Raw genomic sequence first — 12,525 nt, 5'->3', positions numbered from 1 at the left:
GATCGTTTAATAGAGTGTTCGAATTTTTTTTTAATCGACAAATATTTAGTAGGGAACAACATATTATCTGCCAAATATTATCTGTAAATATTACCCTCTATATAACAGTGCCCCGGTAACCAACACAACCTTACAATGGTATTCCAGGTCGTTAAGATCTCGTTAGAATCAGGAAATAAGTATTAGATATAACTATACGTTCAGACAAGATATCCAAGTGCTTAAGGTGAACACCTTCTATACCTTACTTAAAGGTGGTCTTTTTCATCCACAGGTTGAGCTTCTTTTGTTGCTCACAACCGTTTCTTTGTTTATTTTACTGGCAGGTGGATAGTTCAATGGTGTCGATCCATGTACAAGACTTTGCTCAAGTACTCGAGTTAAATAATCACTGACCACTGTTGCCACGTGGTTTAACCTTTAAGAAGCAAAACATTACTTCCGTTTACAATCAAGCAAGTGGGATGGAATCTGTTGAGTCGGCATCAGTACCCACAGACGTATTCGAAAGACCGATACACGAATTCATTTAATAAGTCAAAGAATTTGTTCTTACTCACAGTTATCACACATTGGTAAATCTGGACAATAAGTGATAATTCAATGTTATTACTTGTATAAGATACCTTTAATCCATCGCTATTCAATGCATCCATAGAAAACAACATCCAACAAACTCACTCAAGGTATATGGGCGCTTAAAATTCGTATACCCCTTCATTCATCCTTTAGTATATTCATACACTTCTCTGTGAGGTATCTGTTGTCTCGCCATCAGTCTTTTAACCGACATTCTCTTCGCGCGAGTTTGGTTTTATGCCATAGCCACTAAGTGCACCCCGATGGGACCGGAAGGACTCCAATAACCGGGACAAGACAAAGTCCGAAACTCTGCCCTGTCGGCTATTGGTTTCCGTGGTACTACATTATGTAGTTCCCTGATTCGACACCATGTCAAATTTTTCTATGGAAAAGCCGAATATAAATTCCATCATCACCAGTTTATCGTCCCGTCAAACTAAAGCAATCCCACAAATATGGGGTCTTTCATTGAGGTAACTTGCCCCTGAGGGGAATATGTTTAGACAATCATATTAACGAAATTCAAGCTCAGATAGTTTCGGAAGATAAGTAGGGGATGACTCCTACTTATGTGCTGGAACTAGGAAAATAAGTTGTGGGAAAGAGTATTGAGGATGTAGTGTTTTTAAACATTTGTTTCAAATCTTATATCGAAAGTGTCAGGGAATATACCTGCAGGAAGTTTATTTCATTCAAATCTTATATCGAAAGTGACAGGGAATACCCCTGCAGGAAGTTTATTCCACATACAAACATTGCGGCTGAATAATGAATTTTCCCTGTGGTGTGTTGTGCGGTCACTGGCAAATTTATCACAAATGGTTGTGTTATTGAAAACTGATGTGTGTTACGCAAGAATATACGGGTATCGGGAACAAGTTCCCTTTTGTCAGAGGACCACATTCCTTTTTATAAAAGCGATTAGAACACGACCCTTAACATTCTCAAGTATTCTGGTTGAATCGTTCGGTGAAACATTGATTATAATTCGAATAACATTTGTTAAATCTATTTAATGTTCAAATAAAATCTAAAACACCCTAATGAAAACACTAAAAACCTCTGGCAACATTGTTTACATTAAATTATATTACAGGGTAGCTCAAAAATAAATTAAAATTGAGTTGTAATTTATGAGATTTTTAAGATTTCTCCAATATTAATAGAAGTTTTTTAAGAAAAATTTTATTTAAATAATTTTAATATTTTTAATTCAAAAGATAAATAATAAGACATCACATGCAGTTATTTAATAATAAACAAACTTAAAATTTAAACACACACACAGACACAGTTTTATGTTTGTTTTGTTTTTAATTATTTTCAATTGTTTAAATTACAGACAGGACACAAATAAATAATGAAGAATAAAAAAACATAGATTAATAAAACAATTAGAAGTGAATTAAGAATAGAAAAGTTTGATGATTTAAATGAATTTGAAAATATTTGAAATGAATTTTTACAAATTCATAACAAATTGAAATGATGTCATGTTTTTTTAAATGTTTTCATTTAGATGAGATGTTTAACTAAAAAAATTATTTTAGATTCTTTTTACCATTTTATTTTACTAAATTTTAGTTAACAATTACAAACAACAAGAACAACAACTATATTCATATGTATATTTAAAGAAAATATTACAGAAATGTTGTGCCGAAATAATTACTTATTAGTTAAAAAAAATAAATAGAAAAAAATATTCTTAAATTAAAAGAAAAATTTAATTATTTTACATAAGAAAATTATAAATAAATAATTGAAATAAAAATTAATAACTGCTGAAAAGTTTTATTGTAAATTTTGTTTAGAAATGTTTAAAATACTTTTTGCAGTGTTCCAAATATTATTCGTTTTTATTTTTAACAAAATATAATTTTGTTTCAAGACCTAAATTTGTAGAAAAATATACCTGATTCTATATATGTATTATTTTTATTTAGATTTTGAAAAATAAATTTAATAGTTAACATTATTTGGAAACCAATTTTTGTTTTTAGTAAAGAAGAGCAATGTATTTTTGTATATTACAGAAAATTCTTGTTAATAAATAAAACCTAATTATTTTACAATTTACACATTAAATAAAGTAATAATTAATAAAAGAAACTTAATTTAAAAAAATAAAATAAAATATTTTTTTACACAAGAAAATTAAACCAAATAATAAACAAATAAAATAATAGAAAGAAAGAAAACAAATTACAGGAGTAGAATCTGCACAAATTTTACTTACTTTTTCCTTGGGGACCACGAGGTCCTGCCATACCAGGCATCATATTATCTCGAGGAGGTGGTGGCGGTCCTCTAGCACCCGGCCCTTGACCTCTGCCCCTTTGACTGGCCAAGCCACCGCGTCCTGCAGGGCCACCACCAGGCATCATTTGATTGCTATATGTATCGGGCGCTTCGGCTAAGAAATTAGAAGGTACTAAACCTCTCACGCCATCCAATTCACCCATATAGAAACCATCTTCATCCATATCACCATACACAAGTATGATTTCACCCGTTTTAAAACTCAACTCCACTTGCTAAGGTTTTGTTTTTTTTTTTTTGGAAAGAAATAAATTATATTGTATTAATTATTTTATTAAATTTTTCATATAAATATATAATATAAAATCTAGCAGAAATCATGGGTGCAAAGTTTCCTACAAGTAGAGATTAACGAAATACATTTTTTGGTGTTTTATCGGTTTCAACACTTCATAAGAGAATGTTGGTTCTTGTCTTTTAAGCAAATGTGAATTTGTAGCCTTAAAACATGGTTGTTTACTTTAGTGCTAAAGAATGTGATGCTTAAACCAGGACTGTTTATGGGATCTTTACATTTGACTAGTTGAATAAAATTTACATTACGAATGTTAAAATTTTTCAACTTTTTCAACACTAATACATGGTCTCTCCCTAACCATGTATATATCACAAGAACATATGCTTCCTTCTCGCAACAGTGTTGTCAACATCTAATGTAATAGTGCTGAAGCAAGGCCATGAACACATATACATAGATTGCAACTGGATGTAGATTTCATCATATTGAACTTACAAATAAAAGCATTTTACGTCAATAGAATCAAAGAAGAAGATACATGTAACAATATATTCAGATGATCTTATAAACGAAATTATGGATTGAATAGTTTTGAGAAGAGCACTACCTTTCAGAACATCGGTTTATAACAATCAAAAAAGTGCGGTCACCACCAATAAGTTTTGGAATAAGTCTCTTGAACTCTATTCGGAAACTAACTGATGAACTGTTTAAAAGAGAACATAGAAGCCAAAGTAGAAATGTATCTTTAAAAGATCTTAAAAACTAATTTCGGGATTTAATAGTTTCGGAAGAGCACTCCTTTTCAGGCCATCGGCTTATAAAAATCAAAATAGTGCGGAAGCAATATAAGTCTAAAACTACTTGGACACTGTTCGGAAATTACTTAAATAGACACCAAAGCAAAATAGTATACTAGTACTTTAGTTGAATCGTTCAAGGACCGGAGAAACCGTGGGTAACAAAAGAAATTCAAAACATTGGAAATACTCTTTAATCGGGCACAGTATACTTGGAAACTTTTCTAACATGAAGATACTGTTAATGATGTATCATAGATATGTCAGGACACCGAATAATATGGAGCAGACCAACTCATAATTGGATCTTACTTTCCGCCTGGTATATCGGTTACCACAGATAAACCCAGGATGAGGTAGTTATTACAACTTGCATGCTTAAGGAGGAAGTCAATGGTTTTGTATCGTATAAAGCTGCAGGACACAATGCTATTTTGGAAACTGGATTCTCTTCACCTGACAGATATTCTCAATGTATACTTCAAATTCACAAACCCAGTACACCCAGTTAAGCCACAACAAGATCCCATCGACCTTACTTTCTTTTTATTTAAATTCTTGGAACGTTTGTAAAAAGCAGTATATCAGACAAATACCCCCAATATAAGCAACATGCTTAGGTAAAGAGGCGATCGTTTGAAACCACGTTAAATGAAGATGTCCACTAATAGGTGAATCCTTCGATAACAATCATTAAGAGTAAGGATAAATTATATTCTAAGAAACTGATGGATAAGCTGTAAGATATCTACTTCATAGTTTGTAATCTAGATCAATAGCCTCCTTAGGACCTTAGGACCCAAATTACTTGTGTAGAAAGGCTAAAGAGGTTATGAATATGACTAAGACCCCTTTACACTTGCTAACCAGTTACTGCTCGATGTGTTTAATAATCATAGGCACGAAATGAGGAATTAGTCCTACTATAACATATTAGAGATTGAAAACAGAAATGGAAATATACTTCCTAATCACAACACTATCCTACTAGAAGTCAGATCAATTTGTAAATTGGATTAGAATACTATGTCACCAACAGGGGCTAACATATTTACCCATATGACAGATGATAGGGTCATATCAGATAACAAATTTTAAGAAACCTATCTTTGCCTTTGTCAGACTTTGGTAGAAATTAGATCTAATTATCTTGTGAATGATATTATTTCAGATATAACAACCCTTACGAACACTAATAAGAATAATTCTTAGGTAAATACTACATAAAGTTTTTGATTGTACCGACTTTATTTCTATAATTATTTCGTCATCTAAAAATCACCCTTACATATCTGGTAACGAAAGAACTAATTCGCTTCCTAGTAAGGAGAGGCAATTGGAGGAAGGCAACCTGACAAATTCAAAACCTTTAGAGGCAATTATAGTGTATTAAAAATAATGGCCCTAGAAAATCACATAAAATGGCGAATAGAACCACAACAATCGTAGAGAGAGCAAGTTTAAGGTTCGTTAAAAGACACGTTCACGCATTCCTTTTAAACATTGAGTTGGAGTTACTTGATTATTGGACTATAATTGTTGTTATTAAGGGGTGTAAAGGAGCTGACAACATTTCGGGTAACGGCCTAGACGTATGTTAATATATTTTTCTGATAAGAGGTTTAAAGCATTATCTGTAGCAACATAAACCTAATTTAAGTCGTGTTAAATAGTTTTGCAGATTACTTCGGATCGGACGAACGTTTGTTATTTTTATATAACAAACGTAATCCGGTTATGCGCTAAAGGCCTGCAACTTCTCCACTTGAAATAGATATCGTTTCAAAGTTGCTGCTTAATTTTCTTTATGGATCCTTCAATGATCAGTCTACTACTTTAATTGTATGAGGATAATTTCAGATTTCCTCAAACCAAATAGAGGCGAGGAAATTCCTTTTCCAATTCTATATACTTTGTATTAAGGAGCAGAGTGTAATGCAAAGCATATAGAATTGGAAAAGAATCAATTAATCAATTAATTCAATTCCCCAACTAATGATAAAATCCCGAACTAATAGAATACTAACTTGATAGTGTAGAAGTATAAAAATATGTAAATTTTATTCTAAAGCACAGGATATTCAACAAATATAGGATCTAGGTATCACCAGATTTCCAAAACATTAGTGCAATTCATACAGTACAAAAGCCCTTAAAGTAATGCAGATTTTTCTAGCCGCGATATTATACTATGTTCATATGAATATGTAGATAATTTTCTCACCCAACGTGAAGTGCTTGTGTCTTGTGTAAAAGTAGGTAATATGTTATTAAAAATTCCCCCAAATAGACCACCACGACCACCGCTACTGGCCGCTTTACGCTAATTTAAACACCAAACATTTAAATTCTATGCACTAAAAGATAAATGAAGAGTAAAGGCTTAAGAGTAAAAGTTGTACTTACTTCGGCATCAACATTGGGGCTTAGTTCTTGTGGATCATAATCGTAGAGGGCGATCATGCGCTTAACTGGCATATTTGCATAAATATCACCCCAACGATCACGACTAACATTTCGCATACTCTGTTGAGTGCCCACTTGACCGGGCATTACTTGGCCCGTACCACCGCCGGGTTGTTGAGGCATCTGGCCACCCATTTGGCCCATTTGACCAGTGCCATCATCAACCTCTGTAACCATATTGTGGGGTACATAGCCACGACGACCACGCAATTCACCCCAATAAAACCCGTCGGCATCCTTATCACCATAGACCTATTATATAGAGAAAAAGAGACAGAGCGGAGAAATTGAGAATTAAAGCAGCCATGTTTTAATCTAAGAAAACTATAACATAGGTCTGTTAACTTAAAGTTTAGTCAAAAATTAATAATACAATTTTTATACAAAAATTATCTCTTCTCTGTTACCTAAGTTAACAGACCTTAAAATTATTAATTTATTTTATTTTAAATATAAATAAATTAATTAATAATTGAATATTAAAAACATTAGAAACATTTATAAATATTTGGTATATAAATAGTTTATAGTTGCAATAAAGTAATTAACAAAAAATTACATTTAAACTCTAAACTAATTAAAGCATTAATACTTAATTAAAATAAATAAATATATTTGTTTAAACACTATTCTAATAAAAATTAACATATTTAAGGGATGATGGGTGATAAATAATTAACAATTCTGATTATTGTTTAAATAATTGTAATAATAATGATGACAAAATCTAATTCGTTTAATGATTTAAATAATGTTGTTAAGCTGCTAACCGATCAGTAAGTTGCCTTTAAAATTTATTTAACCAATCGAGCATTAATTTAATTATTAAAAGTAATTAATTAATTAATTGTTATAAATAAAGCGGGTTCAAACACTTTTAGTTTGCACAGTTTCCCACAAGGTTTTCGTTTTCGTATTTTTCTGTTATTTATTGTAGATATTTGTTTATTCTAATCTTACCTTTGGTTGCTATTAACGGTTTGGTTACATACAGACTTTTTTAGTTTTTATATTTTTTTACTTTTAGCTGACCAACTACATACGAATATTTATTTAATTTTAAAATAAGTAATTAACAATCATTCCATTATTATAGTTAATGCTAATTATTAGATTTTTAGAGTGTCCCTACAACTTTTACGACTACGATTTAAAACCATTATGGTTGATTCTTAATTAGAGGAGATATATGAAGTTTAGAAGAGAGTCACATATTTGTAAACTATAGACTAGAATACAGACTAGACTACCCAGCAGTAAAATAACTCCCAAAGAAGCGAAAATGAATTTACTCCATTAAAGTGTTGAAAAAGACATCAAGCATTGATGATTTTAACACAGGCTTGTCATAGAAGGTATTTCCTTTTTTATTTGATTCCAAATTCACAACTTCTGAAAGAGTAGACTATACACTAGACTGTAGACTCGACTATAGATTAGACTATAGACTAGACTATAGACTAGACTATACACTAGACTATAGACTGGACTATAGACTAGACTATACACTAGACTATAGACTAGAATATAGACCAGACTATAGACTAAACTATAGACTAGACAATAGACTAGACAATAGACTAGACTATAGACTAGACTATAGACTAGACTGTAGACTAGACTATAGACTAGACTATAGACTTGACAATAAACTAGACAATAAACTAGACTAGACTATAGACTAGACTATAGACTAGACTATAGACTAGACTATAGACTAGACTATAGACTAGACTATAGACTAGACTATAGACTAGACTATAGACTAGACTATAGACTAGACTATAAACTAGACTATAGACTAGACTATAGACTAGAAATTAAATTAATTATTTTAGAAATTAAGAAATTGGCTTTAACTCATATATGTTTTATACGAATCCAAGTTTTGTGAGGATCAGTTCATAATTGCCCCTACCTCCCAAATAATGTCCCCTTCATAAAATTACATTAACGCTCATTACTCATTATCGCATCATTGGGTAACAGCCAACAAAATACATTTTGAAAATTCATGAGGGACGGTCATAATTGGCCCTAAACGTCCATATAAGCAACCTAAAGATGAATACTTTAATACTCATTACTGCCTTTAAAATGCAAGTAAATCGATGAAATTATTACAGACATTTTTAACACAAAGTTAAATCTCGTAACCAAATATTCCTTATAAGGTCCCCTTCAGAAAATAATTTTAACGCTTATTACTGGCTTAAAATCCTAAAATCATGAAATTTTTGCAGTAGGTATCTTTTTGGATTTGTAGATCCACTAAAGAGGTATTTTTGAATATTTGCATTTTTATATGGGGGTAAAAAGGAGAAAACGGATAAAACTGGTTTTCTTGATTATATTGCTCAAATTTAGTGATACAAAAAAATTTATTTGCAACTACTACTCTGAAAAAGAGCAGATGGGTGTCTGGTACTTTTTTTTTAAATTCGTACTTTTAAAGGGGATTGAAGTACCAAAAAGTCCCACTAATATATTGCGGGTTTAATTGGTTCACCATTCAATGTTATATAAAACCCAAAAAGTACTAGTGGAAGACCTTAAATAATTGTATATTTCCTGCTGTTACCCATTTTAGTGCCACAGTACCAAAAATTTGCCATTGTAACAACGTGTATCTAATATGTACACAACTTGTATTATTCTTTTATCTTTTTTCAAGATACTCGGGGTCTAACAAATGTGTTTACCCTTTTACCCTTCATAGAACGGAATTTAAAAAAAGTACCAGACATCTGTCCGTTTGATTTTCTTTTTTTATTTTATGAGTGTAAATGGATCAAATGTCTGATTATTATCTTTAGACGTTTAAGCTGTGTGATGATGAAAATGTCAGTTACTAAAGATATAATTATACCCTACACCACTATAGTGGGGAGGGTATTATACGTTTGTGCTGATGTTTGTAACATACAAAAATATTGGTCCAACACCCACCTTAAAGTATACCGATCGATTGACTATAGACTAGACTATAGACTAGACTATAGACTAGACTATAGACTAGACTATAGACTAGACTATAGACTAGACTATAGACTAGACTATAGACTAGACTATAGACTAGACTATAGACTAGACTATAGACTAGACTATAGACTAGACTATAGACTAGACTATAGACTAGACTATAGACTAGACTATAGACTAGACTATAGACTAGACTATAGACTAGACTATAGACTAGACTATAGACTAGACTAGACACTAGACTAGACTATAGACTAGACTATAGACTAGACTATAGACTAGACTATAGACTAGACTATAGACTAGACTATAGACTAGACTATAGACTAGACTATAGACTAGACTATAGACTAGACTATAGACTAGACTATAGACTAGACTATAGACTAGACTATAGACTAGACTATAGACTAGACTATAGACTAGACTATAGACTAGACTATAGACTAGACTATAGACTAGACTATAGACTAGACTATAGACTAGACTATAGACTAGACTATAGACTAGACTATAGACTAGACTATAGACTAGACTATAGACTAGACTATAGACTAGACTATAGACTAGACTATAGACTAGACTATAGACTAGACTATAGACTAGACTATAGACTAGACTATAGACTAGACTATAGACTAGACTATAGACTAGACTATAGACTAGACTATAGACTAGACTATAGACTAGACTATAGACTAGACTATAGACTAGACTATAGACTAGACTATAGACTAGACTATAGACTAGACTATAGACTAGACTATAGACTAGACTATAGACTAGACTATAGACTAGACTATAGACTAGACTATAGACTAGACTATAGACTAGACTATAGACTAGACTATAGACTAGACTATAGACTAGACTATAGACTAGACTATAGACTAGACTATAGACTAGACTATAGACTAGACTATAGACTAGACTATAGACTAGACTATAGACTAGACTATAGACTAGACTATAGACTAGACTATAGACTAGACTATAGACTAGACTATAGACTAGACTATAGACTAGACTATAGACTAGACTATAGACTAGACTATAGACTAGACTATAGACTAGACTATAGACTAGACTATAGACTAGACTATAGACTAGACTATAGACTAGACTATAGACTAGACTATAGACTAGACTATAGACTAGACTATAGACTAGACTATAGACTAGACTATAGACTAGACTATAGACTAGACTATAGACTAGACTATAGACTAGACTATAGACTAGACTATAGACTAGACTATAGACTAGACTATAGACTAGACTATAGACTAGACTATAGACTAGACTATAGACTAGACTATAGACTAGACTATAGACTAGACTATAGACTAGACTATAGACTAGACTATAGACTAGACTATAGACTAGACTATAGACTAGACTATAGACTAGACTATAGACTAGACTATAGACTAGACTATAGACTAGACTATAGACTAGACTATAGACTAGACTATAGACTAGACTATAGACTAGACTATATATAGACTAGACTATAGACTAGACTATAGACTAGACTATAGACTAGACTATAGACTAGACTATAGACTAGACTATAGACTAGACTATAGACTAGACTATAGACTAGACTATAAACTAGACTATAGACTAGACTATAGACTAGAAATTAAATTATTATATTAGAAATTAAAATTGGCTTAAAAATAAATTATTTATTAATCTTTATGATAATTCATTTATATATATATCCTAAGTTTTGTGAGGATCAGTTCATAATTGCCCCTACCTCCCAAATAATGTCCCCTTCATAAAATTACATTAACGCTCATTACTCATTATCGCATCATTGGGTAACAGCCAACAAAATACATTTTGAAAATTCATGAGGGACGGTCATAATTGGCCCTAAACGTCCATATAAGCAACCTAAAGATGAATACTTTAATACTCATTACTGCCTTTAAAATGCAAGTAAATCGATGAAATTATTACAGACATTTTTAACACAAAGTTAAATCTCGTAACCAAATATTCCTTATAAGGTCCCCTTCAGAAAATAATTTTAACGCTTATTACTGGCTTAAAATCCTAAAATCATGAAATTTTTGCAGTAGGTATCTTTTTGGATTTGTAGATCCACTAAAGAGGTATTTTTGAATATTTGCATTTTTATATGGGGGTAAAAAGGAGAAAACGGATAAAACTGGTTTTCTTGATTATATTGCTCAAATTTAGTGATACAAAAAAATTTATTTGCAACTACTACTCTGAAAAAGAGCAGATGGGTGTCTGGTACTTTTTTTTTAAATTCGTACTTTTAAAGGGGATTGAAGTACCAAAAAGTCCCACTAATATATTGCGGGTTTAATTGGTTCACCATTCAATGTTATATAAAACCCAAAAAGTACTAGTGGAAGACCTTAAATAATTGTATATTTCCTGCTGTTACCCATTTTAGTGCCACAGTACCAAAAATTTGCCATTGTAACAACGTGTATCTAATATGTACACAACTTGTATTATTCTTTTATCTTTTTTCAAGATACTCGGGGTCTAACAAATGTGTTTACCCTTTTACCCTTCATAGAACGGAATTTAAAAAAAGTACCAGACATCTGTCCGTTTGATTTTCTTTTTTTATTTTATGAGTGTAAATGGATCAAATGTCTGATTATTATCTTTAGACGTTTAAGCTGTGTGATGATGAAAATGTCAGTTACTAAAGATATAATTATACCCTACACCACTATAGTGGGGAGGGTATTATACGTTTGTGCTGATGTTTGTAACATACAAAAATATTGGTCCAACACCCACCTTAAAGTATACCGATCGATTCAGAATCATTTTTTGAGTCGATTAAGACATGTCCGTCCGTCCGTCCGTCTGTCCGGCTGGCTGGCTGGCTGTCCATGTAAACCTTGTGCGCAAGGTACTGGCCGCAATTTTCAAGATAATTTAATGAAATTTGGACCAAGCATGTTTTTTGGCACAAGGACGAAGCCTATTGAAAATGGTTGAAATCGGTCCATTATTTCACCTAGCCCCCATACAACCGTACCTCCCGATTTGAACTTTTTATGCTATAATTACGTCAAATATTCTGCTATCTCTCTAAAAATTGGCACAAATAAGTTTTATATAAGTATAAATGAT

At 31.8% G+C, this 12,525-nt stretch overlaps 1 protein-coding gene across 30 annotated transcripts in view; it reads right to left on the bottom strand.

The window, feature by feature from the left end:
* The window catches only part of LOC111675456 (RIMS-binding protein 2), a 46,846-nt gene that overhangs the window by 13,210 nt on the left and 21,111 nt on the right, over positions 1-12,525 (bottom strand). For 17 of the 30 annotated variants that reach the window (XM_046948913.1, XM_046948936.1, XM_046948927.1 and 14 more), the window contains 3 exons: positions 6,349-6,660; positions 6,167-6,265; positions 2,822-3,119 (listed from right to left, as the gene is read on the bottom strand). In XM_046948913.1, coding sequence (XP_046804869.1) covers positions 2,822-3,119; positions 6,167-6,265; positions 6,349-6,660 — 709 coding nt within the window. The remainder of the gene's footprint in view (positions 1-2,821; positions 3,120-6,166; positions 6,266-6,348; positions 6,661-12,525) is intronic. The other 13 variants (XM_046948926.1, XM_046948931.1, XM_046948929.1 and 10 more) reach the window with 1 other exon arrangement.

The sequence above is a fragment of the Lucilia cuprina genome, chromosome 4, assembly GCF_022045245.1.
Source record: "Lucilia cuprina isolate Lc7/37 chromosome 4, ASM2204524v1, whole genome shotgun sequence".
Classification (NCBI taxonomy): Eukaryota; Metazoa; Arthropoda; class Insecta; order Diptera; family Calliphoridae; genus Lucilia; species Lucilia cuprina.
This window is presented reverse-complemented; position numbering and strand designations above follow the sequence as displayed.